Source organism: Diabrotica virgifera, chromosome 3, assembly GCF_917563875.1.
Source record: "Diabrotica virgifera virgifera chromosome 3, PGI_DIABVI_V3a".
Classification (NCBI taxonomy): Eukaryota; Metazoa; Arthropoda; class Insecta; order Coleoptera; family Chrysomelidae; genus Diabrotica; species Diabrotica virgifera.
The window spans coordinates 129,203,608-129,224,832 of NC_065445.1; the positions used below are offsets into that span (position 1 = coordinate 129,203,608).

The window sequence follows — 21,225 nt, forward strand, 5'->3', positions numbered from 1 at the left end:
TATATTCACGGACGGACAGAGAGACGGACAGACAATCATGAAACCGAAAGTATATATATGTTCTCGTCTTGCGAAGGCGCGTCGAATTATATATCACTTGTACTATTCCGGTGATTTTAAAACAGCACTTCTGGTCGCATTTCTATAACCGGAAGTCCTAGGTCAAATTTCTCACATTAGGTACCATCCTTGGATAATAAGCTTTCGTTTGACACCTCATTTGTCATTCTACCTGGTTTATTGACGGAGGAGTTATATTCGCGGTCGGATGGACAGGCAGACAGACAGCCTAGGTCAAATTTATCACCTTTAGTACCATCCTTGGATTATAAACTTTCATTTAACACCTAATTTGTCATTCTACCTTGTATAATAACGGATGAGTTATATTCGCGGACGGACGGACAGACAGCCTAGGTCAAATTTATCACCTTTAGTACCATCCTTGGATTATAAGCTTTTATTTGACACTTTATTTGTCATTCTACCTGATATAGTGACGGAGGAGTTATATTCAGGGTCGGACGGACAGACGGACAGACAGCTTATGTCCAATTTCTCACCTTGGATTATAAGCTTTCATTTGACACCTCCTTTGTCATTCTACCTGCTATAATGACGGAGGAGTTGTATTTACAGACAGACAGACAGACAAACAGACAGACAGACGGACAGACGGATGTGGATAATTTAAAGTTTTCACATTTTTTCAAAATTGGGTGAAAACAAAAATTCTACCACAAAATCGAAAGCTACTAAACTACTAAATAATTATAAAAACGTAATTAAAATTATTTAATTGTCAATAATCGAGTACCTACTCTTTTACGCCACGTTTTTTTATATAGTGTGTCAATTTGACAAGGTCTCCCTGTAATTTGGTCCCTATAGAAAATCTAAAAATATGCAAAAACAAGTCAAATTGGTTTGTGAGGGGGACACTTTGTAGACCTACCAGATTTCAACTATTAATTGTTTAACTGTTTAATCTCCACCAAGAAGACGACTTTAGAGCTACAAATTAGTAAAAATATGACATCAAAGTTAATGGCAGCACGTTAAACGACCTTAAATTCGATGACAACATCATGATTATTAGCGAGTACATTCGAGTAAGTACAAACTATGGTGTAGTAACTCGCAGTCAGCTCCCAATAAGTCGGACTAGTGAATATGACGAAAACAAAAACAATGCCAAAAACAGACAACCCCGGCCATATAACTAAATGGCAATCAGATAGGTCAATAATATATCTACATAGACCAAATTGTGATATTTAACAAAGGAAAGGAACGAATGTGTGGAAAATTCTAGAAGAGCAAGGCTGGCATAGACGGGATTCGAAAAACTGAGTTGGAGATGAAATGGTCAAAATGATGAAATATTGGAAGACGAATAGTTATGAATAAAAATGTCCAATACCCTTCCTAAACGAGCAGCTTATTACTGCGATTCATACAAGAAATTGGACTTCGTAAGTCCTAGGTTTTCATTCAACATAACCGGAAGTAGCACTGGAAGTTGACATTTATTGAGCTCTTCGTGTAACTTTGCGGTCAATTTATATACGATTTCATTAATTTTGAGTCAATTTGGAGAAACTTCCGGTCATAACGTTTTAACCGGAAACGTGATGATGAAAATGTGGTGATTTTTTTTTTATTTAAAGTAAGCCGCATCAACCATATTGGTTATTAGCGGATGGATTTAGTGTATACAATAATGACTAAAAATTACATAATTATATGTGGTACAATATGTTACAGTCTCTTAAAAATTTCACAATATTTTCACTGGTACAGACACTAAAGATCTCCGTTATAACTGATGGTATGTTACAAGTTAGTCTTTCAGCACTATCTTTGGGACAATCTGTTAATACAGGTTTCACTGTTAACGGCACATCACAACTCATACATTTTGGTTGAGGTTCCTTCTTCATTAGATATTCATGTGTAAGTTTGCTGTGTCCTAATCGAAGCCTGGTTAATACTACCTGAAAGAAACGGCTAGGAGTGTTGTTAATCCACAAAAAAAAAATGTGGTGATTGATAATGGAATATTTGAAATTTGAGCCAAAGCTTTTGTTATTTATTTATGCATTGGCTTTGGTGTAATTGTTTATAGAGTTTAATTTATAGGATATTAACAATAAATTGTTTAAGTAAGTTTTGACTAGTCGATTCCACAATATTTTCTAATTTTGAAATTTTTAACAGTTTTGCATTATTTTAAAAATAACTTCGTTGGTACCCATTACGTCAATTAACAAAATATTTACAGAACATAATAATGATCTCAAAATGGTTCACAATGTTCTTACAAAAAATGATCACTGTGAAAGGCGGGCGCTTGTGGCAAATTACAGGTTCCTTTTATTTTCGTGAATGGTTAAGTTGTCTGTATAACAAGCCACTTTGTAATTATTATAATTTCGAATAATTGGATGTAAACAGTATAGTGACGACGTTGCAGCTGTTTCGAAAAGAATATTTAAATTAGAAAATGACTTGAAAATTAAACATCTATAATCTATACTGTTAAAGCTCCTAAAAAACAAGATTAAAATATTAGGTAGATTTTAATTTTGATTTTATTCGTTGTAATTTTTATTTCTGTAGCCTTTTTATTGGTCAGAATCTCCTATGAATGAAATAATCACAGAAACCTTTCTACTCAGTGTTGACATTTCTATTCAGAGTTGAATTTCTATATTGAGCCCAGAGCACGCAAAATAGTATTCTATTTTGCTGACGTCACAAAATAGAATTTCATAATGGGAGAATCGACGTTTTCTAGGCAACGTGACGTCACTAAAATAGAATTCTATTTTGCGTGCTCCCACTATACCCTATTCCACAAACATACGCCTGTTTTGGATTACTTCGACAACGAATATTTCACTGTGCAAAATAAGAAGAACGCATAATTATTAGCGCCATTTACTTTCGCACTTCTTATGTTGCACAGTAAAATATTCGTTGTCGAAGTAATCCAAAACAGGCGTATGTTCGTGGAATGGCCCATACATTCGTTTATTTTAATCTGTCCATTTTAAGTAAATTGACATCAAAATTATTGTCAAGTACTTTTAGATTTTAGTGTTTTTTAGAATGTTTTCGCAAATAGTAACATTTTGCTTTACATTAACTTATCTTGAGATAATATCTTCATTCTTTGCTTCTAGGAATATAACAATGAACACCATTTTGTGCTTGGAGTGTAACACCTGACAAAGGTCGTCAACTATGGGGCGAGAACATATTTTATAAACGGGAGACAACTTCTACTGGCTGAATATGGGCTCTTCTACAAGGCTACCGGTCAATAGGATATTTAAAGACGTTTTAAAAGGTAAGTCAATCTCTTATTGATTAGGCCGTCCGCACATGTGGCGACGCTCGAACTACTCGACTCAATTCCAGTCGCGTAGTTCTCTCCCCGGCAGTCAAGTTCCTTCGTTGTGGCATTGAGCTTCGTATACGGAGCGTTTAGGATTGCAAATCTCCTCGTCTTCTACGACTCTCGTCGCTTGCGATTTGTAGCGAACGAGAAAGTTCGAGTGAGACTCACGTTTCCAGCCATATAGGTAGTTTATTTTATTTGTTTTCTTCGTTTTTTGTTGTTTTTTGCCCTTATAAGGAAACAGTAGCGATCAAAAGGTAGCGAAAACGCGTTCCAAAATTGCGGCTGTAATTTTGAATATTTTTTCGAGATATTTGGCACACGTATTCGTAATATAATAAAGAATGGCGGTACAGAGCCCAATTTGAAAAATATATTAATATGTGGAAATTACTTTGTAATTAAATACAATATTAAAAAAACGAGCCTGTACCGCCATTAAGAAGAACAAAAAAATACACTTTCTTCAAATAAACCTTTTTATCCGATGCCTAGATTTTGTGTCATTTTGGAACTACTAAATTTTTTTATTTCATTAGTAGTTCCAAAATGACACAAAATCTAGGCATCGGATAAAAAAGTTTATTTAAAGAAAGTGTATATTTTTGTTCTTCTTAATGGCGGTACAGGCTCGTTTTTTTAATATTATATTTAATTACAGAGTAATTTCCACATATTAATATATTTTTCAAATTAAGCTCTGTTCCGCCATTCTTTATTATATTACGAATACGTGTGCCAAATATCTCGAAAAAATATTCAAAATTATAGCCGCAATCTTGGAACGCGTTTTGGCTACCTGTTGATCGCTACTGTTTCCTCTTAATTAAATTTTAGTTTTATTTAAAGATCGGTGCATGTTATGTTCATTGATTGTAGTACAATCTACTAGCTTTGTGGAAATATATTGTTTGTAATATAAAATTTTGATAACATTGAACTTCTGTTTCTAGGTGTTTAATATAAAATTCGTTTTAGAAGTAGAAAAATGTCCTCTTTATAATGCTCATTGTATTCAAATTACAGTGCGTCCATAAAGTAACGCATAAATTCATTATTTCGTAAGCCGGCGATTTTAAGGAAAATCCCGAAACACGTCGACTTTTAGTTTTTTTTTTATTTTTTTTTTTGCATATATATCATACTAGTGACCTCATCCATCTGGGCTTGATGACGTAGTCGATGATTTTTTAAATGAGAATAGGATTCATGTGACAGATCATTAGAAACTGAATTCAATTATCTATTTACTAATATAAAAATTAATATAATTATTTATACAGGGAGTTTAAACATTTTTTTAAATTAAATTGAGACAACGAGAAGAATGTATGTAATTTAATTAATTCAAAATACGTTTTACTGTTGTCAGAAAAAAGAAAAAAATGTTTATTTGACAAATAAACGTTGACTTTAGCTTAAACGAAATGTTCAAATTGTCAAGAGGCAGGTGGATGGCAGCTTTAACATTGAATTAAAGAGAAAAGCAATATTTATTTTTCAAATAAACATTTTTTTCCTGTTTTCTGACAACAGTAAAACGTAGTTTGAATTAAATAAATTACATACATTCTTCTTTTTGTCTCAATTAATTTTATTAAAATTTTTGTTTTTGAAAACCATGTAGAAATAATTATGTTAATGTTTATATTAGTGAAGAGAGAATTGAATATCCTTTCAAATGAGCTGCCACATGACCCCTATCCCATTTAAAAAATCATCGATTACGTCATTAAGCCCAGATGGATGACGTCACTAATATGATACATATGTCAAAAAATCGTAAATTAAAAATAAAAATCGACCTGCTTCGGGATTTTTCGTTAAAAGTCGCCGGTTTACGAAATAATTAATTTATGCGTTACTTTATGGACGCACTGTATACTAAAGATGTAACAATACCGTACTTTTCATAAATCGAAATAGTCGTGTTGGTTGCTATAAAAATAATGCGTTCTTACTGACTGCAAGATGTGAGCAAATTGAATCGACTAGTGTGCGGAGAACAATGGCTTGTGCCGCAGGGTTCGTCCAAGACGAACAAGACGCGCGAATTTCGAGACGTGTCTTCAATCGACCCATGTGCGGACGGCGTTACTATAAATGTTAATATTGCCTTAACAAAGAAGTTACAAAGAAGTAAAGATATAACAGTAATTCATGTCAATTTTCCGCAAAGTTGAATATTGATTTATTTATAAGTGGTGAAACCCTTTAATTTAGAGTCAAACATTAATATCGCACACCTAGTTCAATAGTGCCACAAGTGCAAAACACAATATTCTCGAGAAATGGGCAAAACGTTCTGTAGTAAATGCGTTATGCCCTGTAAATAATTTATTTTGAGAGTGACTGGCTTCAAAATTACAATTTAGGTAGTAAATTATACACTTATTGGCTGGATCTTATTAAAATTTATTAAAAATAAAACGTTATTATTGTTTTGATAGTTATGGCGATATTGCATTGTGAAGAAAGTCATTTATAAAACAATACTTAGGAGATACGGCGGCAATATAATGAAAAAATCAATTGATTTTTGCAGTTGTGGCCGTATTGAGTTATACCGGTTGTATTGTGGCAGTGTATATTATCGCCACATCTCTCAGTTATGGACGTATTGCCTTTTCAAAACCTCCAAAAACCCTACAGTGAAATACCGAAGTAACTTACTTTATACTTATCCAAAACAATATTTTAGTTCAGGCTGTATTGCATTAGATGGGCCATTATATAGGCAATATTTTATAGCCTTAACCCAAAATTCGAGTTTTTTGCAGTTGTGGCACAATTGAACTAGGTGTGCGATATGTCTTTTACTCTGTATTACTCTTTTTCATGTATTATCATCTTTGATTATACACAAAAACTCAACTGTGATGTACGTCAAGTAAATAAACATATTTATAGTATCGTCAAAAATTGAATGTTTTTGTAATCATTTAAATCATTTTATGGATTTAGTTTTAGATTAAAAATCTATCTATATATAAGCGAGGTTCCTACATCCACTGCCGCTTCTCGTATTTAGACCGCCATCGTTTTCTGTCCATCCATTCGTCTCCTTTGATGGCTCTATCTCTCATGATGTGCTATACATTTGCCTCCCAGGCAACTGAAGGTCTTCCCCTTCTTCTTCTTTGTTGTGGTATGTAATTTAAAGCTTTCTTTGGCCATCTATCTTCATTAATTCGTTTTACGTGACTATACCACACTAGTTGTCTCGTTTCAATTTTATCTACACTGGAATATACCGTATTGGTCTTCCTTCTAAATATCTTCATTTCTGATGCGATCTTTTTTGGATATACCACACGCACTCCTCAGATAATCCATTTCTACTACTCCTATCCTTTTTTTATCTTTTTTCGTGATCTACCAAAGGTACTACTAATAGGCTCTACCAAGGTACGATAGATTGTCAATTTCGTTTTTTGTCTTATATCTTTAGACCATAGTACAGAGCTTAGATTATTTACCGCTTTTTGCCATGTTGTGTTCTTTTTTTGGATGTCTCTTTTTGTATTGCCTTCTTTAGATAATGTAGATCCGAGATATTTATATACTTTATATGTTTTTGAGGTCCCATTTTTCATATTCTTTCTTTAGTTTTGCAAACATGTAGTCCATGTCTTCGTTATCATTCGCTACAACTACCTAATCATCTGCGAGAAACAAAGTTATTAGACATTTACCACCACCTATGTATATTCCCATTCCGGATATTTGTTTTCTCCACTGCTCTAGCGATGATTGAATATACAGGGTGTTTGGTAAAGAATGGGCCATAGCTTAACCTCAGGTTCCTGAGATTAAAATAGGCCGATTTAAGCTAACTTACCTTAGTACAAAGTTTATAATAACCGAGATACAGGGTGTCAAAGTTAAACTTTTTTTTAATTGATATTGAATATTTCCTGACGGGTATGAGGTAACAACATGCAATTTGGTATGTGGGGGTTTTTTGGGTCGAGAAAACTAAATTCCCTACCAAAAATTATGTATTTCCCAGAGGGCGCCACATACGCCTTTCAGCACTCATTTATTACGTTCAATTTTTTTATCCCCCACTCTGTATAATTTTGACACTAAAATTTTTATTCTCCTATTAGTTTTACTTAAAAAAGGTATACTTCTTTCATTTCCCTAAACTCAACTTTTTTCGAGATAAACGCATTTTAAATCTGCGATACACCATCATTTTTAGCATAATTATCAGTAGTAATTGCACAAAAGCTCTGAAATTATTGAATTTTTCCCGAGTGACACTTTGACAGTTTTAATTTCACGAGCCGAAGGCGAGTGAAATTATGTCGAAGTGTCACGAGAGCAAAAATTCTATATTAATTTCAGAGATCGAGTTCAATTTGTTGTGATTATTTCATGAATAAAACTGTTCAAAACCGAAATTTTATTGTAATTTATTTATGTAAGTACAAATTAGTACCAATAAACACACAGTTTTTATAAATATTTGACGATTGAAAGTCATCACTTTTATAATTTTTAAAACATTAATTGTTATTAATGTCACTGAATGTATTTTTTCGTAGCAACGAAGGGCATCTGACGTAATATACTTAACGACGGGAGATTATCAAAAATTATCACCTTAATTTGCATGTCTGTAGCTTTCTATTGGTAAGAATCTCCTATGAATGAAATAAGCATTGTAGTTACACCCGAAAAATATCTTAAAACCATAAAATTATCCAAAAATGTATCGCAAATTTCTTCAAATGGAATTTGCGACGCAATGACATAAATTTGAGAACTGGCACAATTATTATGGTTTAAAGTTATTTTTCGGGTGGAACTACAATGATATGCTAAAAATTATGGTGTATCGCAGATTTAAAATGCGTTTATCTCAAAAACGGTTGAGTTTAGGGAGATTAAAGAAGTATACCTTTTTTAAGTAAAACTAATAGTAGAATAAACATTTTAATGTCATAGTTATACAGAGTGAGGGATAAAAAAAATTGAACGTAATAAATGAGTGCTGAAAGGCGTATGTGGCGCCCTCTGGGCAATACATAATTTTTGGTAAGGAATTTAGTTTTCTCTACCCAAAAAACCCCCATATACCAAATTTCATGTTGTTATCTCATACCTGTCAGGAAATATTCAATAATAAATAAAAAAAAGTTTAACTTTGACACCCTGTATCTCGGTTATTGTAAACTTTGTTCTAAGGTAAGTTGCTTAAATCGGCCTATTTTAACCTCAGGAACCTGAGGTTAAGCTATGGCCCATTATTTACCAAACACCCTGTATATTTTAAATAAAATCGGAGACAGACAACACTATTGTTTAAGTCCCTTTGTTGTTGGACATGATTCAGATATAAAGTTTCCTTCTTTAACGACGCTTCTTACATTTTTTATATACTGTGGGTGATCATATTATTACAGCCACCTCAGAAAATTTTACTTTTGTTTAATAATGGTATGTAAGTTTTTTCTTTATACGGTTCACGTTGCCTTTGAAACTTTAGAAATGGATGCTATGTTTCTGTTGGAGTGATTAGTATTGAATATTAATGTTTGTATTTCTGCTATTTTCCTTGGTGAAATGTGTTTGGATTTCCCATGATGTTCTGGTACCACTAGTGTAACAAACGCGCAATTTTTACTAAATTCACAAAAAATAATATAGGCCTGTCAGAATATCACTAGAGAGCAATGGAAACTCGCAAAGTTCATTATAACTCTAAACACCAAGAATACAAAATAATAGGCACACGAGTTGCAAGCTAGGCTGGGCAGCACTGAAAAACAATGGCATTTGATTCACGCATTGCCACACATGCGTGTTGCCACTATTGTCAGACTATTTATTGCACTTTCATAAAGTGTAACAAGACAGCCAAATGGAAACTAATCCATTAATATATGATACAGCTCAATTATATACCCCTCCTCTAAAACATTGAATTTCACTAGGTGGCTCTAATAATATGATCACCCACTGTATTTTCGATAGCATCCACATACTCTCTACTAAAACCTTAGTCCGTTCTTTAACGGTAAAATATTGCAAAACCTCTAAATTTTAAAGAACCGCTTGGATTGACATGAAATTTGGCACACACATAGCTAACAAGTCAAAGAAAAAAAGTGATATTGTGCCGATATGTGCTTTTGCCCTGGGGGTGGTTTTCACCCCTTCTTGGGGGTGAAAAAATATTCGTCCAAAGAAAGTCAGGAAATGGATAAACTGGCTAATTTTAAGTAACTTTTCTTTTATAGAGTTTTTTCACTAAGTCAATAATTTTCGAGTTATTTGGCTGTGAATATGTTCATTTTTTCAACAAAATAACCACGATTTTAGACGGTTTTTCGTAAATAACTCAAATAGTAAGTACTTTATCAAAAAAACAGTTTTAGCAAAAATATAGCCTGTAAACATTTTTAAAAAATGGTGTATATATCACCTCTCTACACCTAGTAGAAGGAGAGTTATAGCTAATGAAAAATAGGTTCATATTCGTCAAATTTCAAATGGAATATTTTAACGTGAAATATCCAAAAATTGAGCACATTTTGGGGAAAATTCATTACAACTTATTTAAAGTATTTAAAAAGAGCTTCATTTTTGTTTTTTAAAAAAAATTTCTAACACCAAAATTAAACAAGTTACGCTCAAAATAAAGTTAGTCCCTTTTGGTTTTGGTAAAAAAATCGAGAAAATCACCCCCTAATTAGTATCTTAAATGAACTTAATCGTTACGACTTCACAAGTTTCTTGACTCGTGTATATATTGTTTATATGATCTGTAAGTTTCATCGGTTCAAAGTCCTTATTATTGAAAGGGCTGTAGTTAAAAGGGGTTGAACGAGTCACTGATCACGAATGTACGCAAATTTAGAAACACCAAATCTTAATCAATTTTTGTCTAACAAAAAAACAAAAAAATACATGATATTCAGAAAAGAAAATCTGACTTTTTTGTTTTTCGAGATTTTTGGTATCTCTAACAATTTTTAAGTTATTTTGAAAAAAGCATATTTTTCAAAATTGAAATTTTTAATAATTCTAGTTTGAAACCAAATTTTTTCAAAAATAAGCACTTTGAATCGATGAAACTTAGAGATCATATAAACACAACATAAGTAAAATAATTTGTAGAGCGGAAACGATTAATTTCATTTAAGTTGCTAATTAGGGGGTGGTCTTCCTGATTTTTTTTTGCAAAAACAAAAGGGACCATCTTTATTTTGAGCGTAACTTGCTTAAATTTAATGCTAGAAACTTTTTGTAAAAACAGAAATAAAGATTTTTTTAAACACTTTAAAAAAGTTATAATGGGTTTTCCCCAAAAACTGCTTAATTTTTTGGATATTTCACGTCGAAATATTCTATTTGAAATTTGGTGAATATGAATCTATTTTTCATTGGCTATGACTCTGGTTCTACGAGATGCAGAGACATAACGCGTACACCATTTTTTAAAATTTTTTATATGCTACATTTTTGCTAAGAACGTTTTTTTCGACAAAATACTTACTTTTTGAGTTATTTGCGAAAAACCGTCTAAAAATGTGGTTATTTTGTTGAAAAATGAACATATTCACTCGCAAATAACTCAAAAAGTGTTGACTTGGCGAAAAAGCTCTATAGAACAAAAGTTACTTAAAATTAGTCAGTTTACCATTTCTGGACTTATTTTGGACATATATTTTTTTACCCCCAAGAGGGGGTGAAAGTCACCCCCAGGGCAAAAGCACACATCGGCACAATATCACTTTTTTTCTTTGACATAATATGTCAATATATATGTCAATATATATTATAAGCTATACGTATGCCAGATTTCATGTCAATCCAAGCGGTTCTTTAAAATTTAGAGCAAAAACCGTGAAAGAATGGACTACCTACTTTCTTCAATGTTTGAAAGAGTTTGTTTACATTAAAAATATAATTAATAACTACATATTTTTTTATGGGAGAAAAGCAACTTAAAATAATCTGCTATGCAGACGAAGCAATACTAATATCTCAAGGTGAAGCTGATTTACAACGTATGCTGCACCAATTTAAAATATCCGCTAGAAAATTTATTATGTTAATTTCCCCAAAAAAGACCAAACCCATTATTGTAACAACAAAAAATCTAATAAGATGTATGTTGTATGTTAGAGGATCAGATAATAAAACAAGTATATATATATATATATATATATATATATATATATATATATATCGGTTTTAAAACGTTCTCCTACGTCTTCCGATGCCTAGTCGCCATTCACTTCGGTCCATCCAAAGGTCTTCATCCAATTCTCTTTCTCTCATTTCTCGATTTATGCCTTCTCTCCAACTCAGGCGGGGTCTTCCTCTTTTTCGTCTACCATGAGGGGTCCACGTTAGGATTTGTTTCGGGAGTCGTTCTTCGGACATTCTTTGTACGTGTCCATACCATCTAAGCTGTTTGGTACTAATGTCATCTACTATTGTGTGTTTCACATTCATTATTTCCCTAATTCTGTTGTTGGTTACCCTTTCTAATCTTGATTTTCCTGCTGAGCGCCTCCAGAAATCCATTTCTGTTGCTTCAAGTTTTCTCTTGTATCTTTCTTTTATTTGCCATACTTCACTGCTGTAAGTGATTATACTCTTAACAATTGTATTGTATATTCTATGTTTGTTGTTGTTTGATATTGACTGGTCCCAGAGGATGCTATTGAGAAGGGTAATTGCTTTTCTTCCCTGGTTGTTTCTTTCTTCTATCGTCCGGTCTACGCTTCCTTCTTGTGTGATGGTCATACCAAGGTATTTATATGCGTCGCAATGTTTAATAATTTCGCCATTCCCCAGTGTAAGGTCCTGCTGTGTCCCACCGATACACATATATTCGGTCTTCTTTATGTTTATTTCCAAACCACCTTTTTTGTACTCCTCTATTAATTTCCTTGTCATATATTATATATCATCGTAGTCTTGCGCTAGTACAAGTTGGTCGTCTGCAAATGACAAAGTGTATATTGTATTGTTGCTGATCGGTAATCCCATGTTTTTGCATTTGCGTTTCCAAAGTTTTAGAGTTTGTTCGAGGTAGATCTTAAATAATGTCGGTGAAAGGCAGCACCCTTGTTTTAGGCCTTTGCTAATTTGGAATCCTCTCGATAGCCTGCTTCCAACTTTCACCCTTGATGCAGTTTTGGTATACAATTGTTTCGTCGCTGTTATTAAATTTGCGCTTATATTGGTTTTCTCTAATGCTTCCCATAATTTGTTTTGTGGGATGCTATCATACGCTTTTCATAAAACAAGTATATCTATATTAAATATTTACATATCGCACTATCTATCTACAGAAAGCTCGAAACAGAAGTGGGAGATTAACTAAATAAAGCAAACAGAGCCGCAGGTTGCCTGAGTGAAACAATATGGAAAGATAAAAATATCGGATAGGCCTGATACAGCAAGGACAAAAGTAATGCTAGAAACAGCAGAGATGAAAACCCTTTGAAAAATCGATGGTAAGACGCTATGGGATAGAGGTAGAAGTGCAGATATACGAAGGAGAGCTACAAGATAGACAACTTTAATAACTGGGTAAAAAATAGAAGAGTAGAATGGAATGACCACAAATGAGGCGCTCAGAGCAACAGTGGCCTAAGCCGTAAATTGAGCATTTTACATTAATATGTCAATAAAAGTAGCAACATTAAATCTTCGGATTAACAAAGGTCTACACAACCTACTTCATTTGGCTAAATGGCGCTACATAATTTTTAGCGCCATCCCATAAGCATAATGGAAATAAGAGTGCAAATATTGCATTTATCTCAAAACTTAGTTTTTGTGGTTATGCCACTGTTGCTCTGAGCGCCTCAAATGCCGAATGCCGTTCCCCAATAGGAAGACGATCAGTCGGAAGACGACGAATACGATGAAATGACTTACTGGAGGAACACTGAAAAACAGACAGTCATGCCTACACAAAAAGAAGAAGAAGAAGAAGATAATTTTTTATAAATATAAAAATCTGTCCTCGAATTATGTTTTGCATTTATTACTTATTTCATTATAAAACCAGTTTCTAAAAAAAAATTCGTTACGTAATATTTCCTGTATTTTCAATCTGTTGCTACATATTTTAATTTTAGTCCTGTCGCCAGGGGGGTACAACGGCCTCCTTAATTCAGATGGACTTACCCAAGTTTTTTTATATATTTTGACCCGTAGAATACGAATTTTTTGGGTAACAGTTGATCCGGATGTCGATAAGATTGTTATAAACAAAGAAGATGAGGAATTACATAACAGCGATTTCTCGCAAAACAAAACATCTTTTTGTATATTTTGGGTCATTTTAAGCAAAAAATATTCCTACAAGTTTTTTCGTAGAATGCATAGTTTTCGAGATAACCGCGATTGAACTTTCAAAAAATCGAAAAGTTGCAATTTTTGAACCCGAATAACTTTTGATTAAAAAATAAAGTACGAATTCTGCTTACCGCATTTAAAGTTTAAGTCAAATTATATCGGTTTTGATTATTTTCATTGCTAAAAATTAATTTTTTTATTGTTAAACAAAGCTATAAACACATAGTGTTTCCCGTGCCTAATACATGCGTTTTAACGCATGCTACGTAGAAATTGCCTCGCTTGCACTTGTAGCTACTCTACCTACTCGTTCCATTTTAAATGAGAAATCATTAAAAACATCACTCACGCCCTAAGTGTTTGTAGCTTTGTTTAACAATAAAATAATAAATTTTTAGCAATGCAAATAATCAAAACCAATATAATTTGACTTAAACTTTCAAATGCGGTAAGCAGAATTGCTACTTTATTCTTTAATCAAAAGTTATTCGGGTTCAAAAATTGCAATTTTTCGATTTTTTGAAAATTCAACCGCGGTTATCTCGAAAACTATGCATCCTACGAAATAACTTGTCAGAGCATTTTTTGCCTAGAATGACCCAAAAAATACAAAAAGATGTTTTGTTTTGCGAGAAATCACTGTTATGCAATTCCTCAAGTTCTTTGTCTATAACAATCATATCGACATCCGTATCAACTGTTACCCAAAAAATTCGTATTCTGCGGGTCAAAATATATAAAAAAAACTTGGGTAAGTCCATCTGAGTTAAGGAGGCCGTTGTACCCCCCTGGCGACAGGACTATTTCCGAGAGTATTCCAAACCATAATATGGTGTCACTGACGGAGTAAAAGTAGCAGTGAACTCAAACCAATTGTATTACAAACATTGACAGCAAAAATAAAGCAAAACATCCCATTATCTTCTTCTTCAGGTGCCGTCCTCGTTCCGAAGTTTGGCTATCATCAAGGCTATGCGTATTTTTGATACCGTAGATCTAAATAATTGGCAGCTGCTGCACTTGTACCAATCTCTTAAATTCTTCAACCATGAATGTTTTCTTCTGCCAATGGATCTTTTACCTATTATTTTTCCCTGAATAATTAATTGTAGTAGCTGGTACTTTTGTCCCCTCATTATATGTCCCAAGTATTGCAGTTTGCGCTTTTTAATAGTAAGCGCAAGTTCTTTTTCTTTCTGCATCCTTCGCAACACTTCCATGTTTGTCACTCTCTCTGTCCACGATATTCTCAGTATCCTGCGGTACATCCACATCTCGAATGCTTCTATTTTCCTTGTATCGATCTTTTTCAGTGTCCAAGCTTCCATTCCATAGAAAAGAACTGACAGCACGTAACATCTCATGAGGCGAATTTTAAGATTTAAACTTAGCTCTCTTCCGCATAAAACTGTTTTCATTTTGGTAAAAGTAGCTCTAGCTTTTTCTATTCTGATCTTGATTTCTTCAGAGTTGTCGTTGTTTTCATTAATAACAGTTCCCAGGTAATAATCCCATTATAAACGCACGTAATTAGTACACAACCTTTTCCAGGATTTTGTTATCTAATTTTAGTACTGAGTCTTCAATATTAGTTTTTTCGACCACCATCCATTTTGTTTTCTTTGCATTGATTGTTAAGCCCTTTGCAATACATTCGTTGTTTACAGCGTTCAACAGGGTTTGAAGGTTTTCTAGATTCTCTACCATTATAGCAGCGTCGTCTGCGTATCTGATGGTATTAATGATTTCACCACCGATTTTAATATCTTCGCTACGATTATTTAACGTTTCCCAAAAATTGGTTTGGTGTAGGCGTTGAACAATGTCGGTGACATAACACGTAACTGTCTGACACCACTCTTAACCTTTAACTACCCGCGCATCAAGTTATAACACAAGTACACGCGTGGCGTACTTTATACGCTACTTAAAAACAGCATGTTTTCATTTTTTTTTGAAAAAATACACTTAGTTGTTTGTTATAAACCTTATTCAGCATCAGCGTATGCTTGGAGTTCCTTCTCGGTAAGTTAATTGGGATTTCTAAGTGGAATATCATCCGTTGAAAAATAAGATACTACTAAAAAATTTTTGAATTATGAGTTTTTACATGAGAAAAGTATGGTTTATAAAGAACAATATATTTTGAGCCATAATGACTAAAGAACAATTTGAAGATGTACTTACATTACTACAATCGTGGCATATTTAGTACACCACCGGAAACAACAAATAGTAAACTGTGAATTACGACTTTTTTAGAACGCCGATTCTAACGAAACTAAAACCAATTGTAAGACACATTCCAGTGATAGGTTAGATAGATAAACAAGGTCAAAAAATTTTTAAATGCATTTACAATAGAATTTTTATATCTGGCGTACAAAATACGCCAGCGCATGTAGTTAAAGGTTAATAGAAAGTTAGCTAAAACGTCTTGATCAAACTTAATACATGCATAATACAATATATAGATTTACATTAAAAATATTATTTTATAATTAGATAATTTTTGATAGGTAAATATTATTATGCCTTCTCGTTCTCGAACTATGTCTTGGCAATTTCTTTTCCATTTATGGCTTATTTTTATATGTATTATAAAACCAGTTTCAGAAAAAAATTTATTACTTAATATTTCCTATATTTTCAATCTGTTGATACATATTTTAATTTCCGAGATTCAAAACCATATGGTGTCACTAACGGAGTAAAAGTAGCAGTGAACTCAAACCGATTGTAGTACAAACATCTTTACAGCAAAAATAAAGCAAAACATCCCATTATAAACGCACGTAATTAGTACACATGTCAGATAATGAAAAATTACACGCCGCATTCGTCTTAATGGTCCAAAAATGGAGTGCAAATTAATACTAAACCATTTTTCATTACTTTTTGTTTATTTCTCACTTATGCATCACGCTAGCGTGGATTTGTAGAGCACCGCAGAATACCATTTGATAACTCTTTACAAAAAAAAAACTCATTTAGTCCATTCCAAGTTGGTTTATAGACACAAATATGGATGGCGATTGCTTAGAGACCGGAAAATTATAATGTAACAGCCGTGACGTCATTTTCGGAACACTTTAAAAATTGTTGTACCTATTGGAAAAGGTTATCAAGATTAAATGTGAATAGGTTTATCGTTAATTAAATAGTTTAAATTAAAAAAAATCTAATATTGCTTGCCTTTGACAAGTTGAAATGTTTTGATAACAATAAAGTCAAATTAATATACACTGCGCGTCAGAGAAAACATCATCATTCTCTTTGCCTTATCCCTATGCGGGGTCGGCTTCCCTAATTGCATTTCTCCACACAATTCTATCTTGGGTCATATCAATGTTAATCCCCTTTACCAACATGTCCTGCCTTATCGTCTCCCCCCAGGACTTCTTTGGTCTTCCTCTCCTACTCCTTCCAGGAATCTGCACTTCAGCTATTCTTCGTATTGGGTGGTTAACGTCTCGACGTTGAACATGACCAAACCATCTTAACCTATGCTCTCTCATTTTGGCATCAATTGGTGCCACACCTAGACTTCCCCTAATATACTCATTTCTAATTTTATCCTTCTTTGTCACTCCACTCATCCATCTAAGCATTCTCATTTCCGCCACATGCATTCGCTGTTCCTCTTTCTTTTTCACTGCCCAACATTCAGTTCCGTACATCATAGCTGGTCTTATGGCTGTTTTATAGAATTTTCCCTTCAGCTTCATTGGAATTTTTCTGTCACACAACACACCACTCGCTTCTTTCCACTTCATCCATCCAGCCCTAATTCTACTGCATGCATCTCCATCTATTTCTCCATTACTCTGTAATACCGATCCTAGGTACTTAAAACTATTGCTTTTTACAATCATTTCACCATCCAAAGATACCATTTTATTTGTAGTAGCTCCATCTTTAAATGAACATTCCAAATACTCTGTTTTTGTCCTACTAAGTTTTAAACCTTTTTCCTCCAGAGCTTGTCTCCACTGTTCCAGTTTTTGTTCTAAGTCTCTTTCACTATTTCCTACTAACACGACATCACCAGCATACATTAAGCACCATGGAATGTTACCCTGTATTTTCGCTGTTATCTGGTCCAAAACTAATGAGAATAAATACGGACTAAGCACAGAACCTTGATGCAATCCTACTTTCACATGAAATTTATCAGTCTCTCCCACACCTGTCCTAACACTAGTCGTTACTCCCTCATACATATCCCTCACAATCTTTACATATTCACCAGGGACTCCTTTCTTATTGAGTGCCCACCACAGAATCTCTCGAGGAACTCTATCATATGCTTTCTCAAGATCAATGAATACCATATGAGCGTTTGTTTCTTTACTCCTGTATTTTTCCATCAACTGCCTTATAATGAAAATTGCATCTGTTGTTGATCTACCCTGCATAAAGCCAAATTGATTCTCGGATATTTCGGTTTCTTCACGTATCCGTCTATCAATTACTCTTTCCCATATTTTCATGGTGTGGCTAAGCAGTTTTATAGCCCTGTAGTTTGTACATTGTTGTATATCTCCCTTGTGTTTGTAAACAGGTACCAGTATGCTGCTTCTCCATTCGTCTGGCATTTGTCCAACTTCCATAATTCTATTAAATAGACCTGCTAGCCACCTTGTTCCTGTCTCTCCCAATGCTCTCCATACTTCCCCAGGAATATCATCTGGTCCTACCGCTTTTCCTTTCTTTATTTTTTGAAGCGCTTGAGCCACTTCCTCGTTGGTTATTTTGGTGACCATTGCTGCTACTGTCTCCGTTGACTCTACAGGCTGTCTGTCAAATTCTTCATTTAATAAGCTGTCAAAGTACTTTCTCCATCTCTTTTTGACATCCCTTTCGTGAACTAGTATTTTATTATTTTCATCTCGGATACATCTAATCTGATTAAAATCTTTTGCTTTCTTTGCTCTCTGTTTGGCTATTTTATATATCTTCGTTTCGCCTTCCCTGGTATCAAGTTGATCGTATAGGTTTGAATACGCTTCTGCTTTAGCTTTTGCTACTGCTACTTTCGCTTTCTTTTTGGCGACCATATAGTTTTGAAGATCTATGTCCGATCTGGTTTCTTGCCACTTTTTATATAATTTTCTCTTCTCTTTTATGTTTCCTTGTACTTCATTTGACCACCACCAAGTCTCTTTATCTTCAAACTTCTTTCCTGACGTTTTCCCAAGTATTTCAATAGCCGTCTCTCTAATAATATTGGCCATTTTTCTCCAAATTGTGTTAGGGCTTCCTTTCATGTTCCAACATATTTTTTCTACTATTCTTTCCCTGAATAGACCTTCCTTCTCATCTTTTAGCATCCACCACTTGATTTTTTGTGGTCCTCTCCGATATTTTTGTTTAGTTTCGCTTTTTACTTCGATGTCCAGAACAAGCAGCTTATGTTGTTGGCTTACTGTCTCACTAACTATTACCTTGCAGTCCTTGCATTCACGTATGTCTTCTTTCCTTATCGGAATACACATCGGAATACACATCGGAATACATATCGTTATACACCCCAGAAAATGGGTCATTTTTGATGTCTCGAATTTTCTAAACCTGTTGTCCGTTTTAAGTGATTTTTTTAATAATATGTTATTGACTTATTCTTTAGCAATAGCGCTGTAATAATGTTGTTGTGAGACAAGTAAATTGTCACTGCATACCGGGTGTACCAATCAAACTGTTTTTTTCTCAAAGTTCACCACAGCCTGTGGAATATTCTAGCATTTATAAAATACTGAAGTTGAAACCCGAGTCCCGAGTGTATTTAAAATGTGAGACGCTAAAAATCACAAAAATTATAAAAATTGCTGATATGAATGTTGTTTATGATTAGAGACCGGAATATATGTAATAGAAAATATAGCATATATGCACATATTACCACAGAACGGTAGTTCTCGCCAGTGGCGCACAACCCCCCTACATGCGACACTATATAATATAGGTACACGAAATTTTTGATTTTCTAAATCTTACTGAATTGAAAATTGGTCAACCATCCATTTTCGCCCAAGGGTGTGAATTTTACGGCCCTTCCCATTTGGGGTCTGTTTTTCGTTCTCGTCCCCAAAACTCCCAAAAATTTTGAAAATTTAAGTCTGACCTTTGCGGCTTCTGATAGTAGTGATCAGTACCTTTCCAACGCATGTCTAATTTTGAAAATCGGTTATACCGTTTAAAAGTTACCTAGCTGAGAAATGACTCAATTTCAATTTCTATTTAAAAAAGGGAAAATGTTTGTGGAAAATGTATGCATGTATGTATGTGTGTGGAAAAGTTAAACCGATCTGAATTTTTTTCTGTGTTCTAAGAGGGTATCAGGGTAGATTCAGAACCCGTTTAGTTTATGACTTTTGTCCACCCATAAGCCAGCTATAGGTTAGGTACAAAACGCAATATTTTTTGGGGGTATCTATCTTAAGTTCAAGAAGAGACAGGAGAACTTCAAATACACCAAATCAATAGCGTTGAGTTAAGCTTTCAAATGGTGCCTAAGCGGTTAGGATCAGTCATACACACTGCTCAGTATAGCCGAAAAACTGAAAAACTACACTTTGAAAATTTTGGTTTTTCGACAATTACTCAAAATTTCAACCTACGAATTGCGCCAGTAACTGAGCGTTTGTAGGACGATTCTAGTCGCGTGGAATAGTGTATACCTCATGTCTGGAAAAATTCAAATTTTTTAAGTTATGGGCTTTATACGTAAGATCAAATCTATTTCGTATGGGAATAATGGTTTTTCAAGCTCAATAATTCCTGTAATATCTTCAGTATTATCATACTTGACCTTGGATGCATCAGATACTACGTGTCAATACGTTTCAAACTCATGTTTAGTGGTCAAAATCGGTTAAGCCCTTTAGAAATTATCGAGCTCCAGAACTATAATCCCTTTAACCATTATCGCCGAAATGGTTTATGTAGTTGTAGTTGTTAAGCCGCTAAATTTGATTAAGCAATCCGACTTCATTTGCCGGCCATCCCAATATTTTTTCAATCTATTTCGAATAGAAAAAAAATCTAGTGTACATTCGATGGACACAAAGAATTATATTAAAACAAAAGTATTAGGATGGCTGGGATATGAACTCGGATTGTCCTATTAAAAGTTTAGTGTCATAACCACTTCATTAGGGAGATAATGCGACAAAGGGGACGATTTATAACGCTTAACGTTTAATCAAGAAAGATTACATTCAAGGTCATACATAATTATATATATAATAAGCGAGTCTTCTACAGCTGTCACCGCTTCTCGCATCCTAATCTCCAGCGATTTCTGTCGAAGCAATCTTCAGTTTTTAAGTCTCTGGCGGTCATTGCATCTTCGACATCTTCTCTCCAGGATCGTCTTGGTCTACCTCGTTTTCTTCTTGTGGGTGGAGTCCATTTTTCTATTTTTTTCGGCCATCTATTTTCAGGCATTCTCTGAAGGTGTCCATACCAGTTAAGTCTTTTGG

General features: G+C 34.0%; 1 protein-coding gene across 2 annotated transcripts in view; it reads left to right on the forward strand.

The window, feature by feature from the left end:
- Window positions 1–21,225, forward strand: part of LOC114337315 (serine proteinase stubble) — a 578,368-nt gene that overhangs the window by 70,000 nt on the left and 487,143 nt on the right. For both annotated transcript variants that reach the window (XM_050645522.1, XM_050645521.1), the window contains exon 2: window positions 3,189–3,355. In XM_050645522.1, the coding sequence (XP_050501479.1) occupies window positions 3,301–3,355 (55 nt within the window). In that variant the 5' untranslated portion in view covers window positions 3,189–3,300. The remainder of the gene's footprint in view (window positions 1–3,188; window positions 3,356–21,225) is intronic.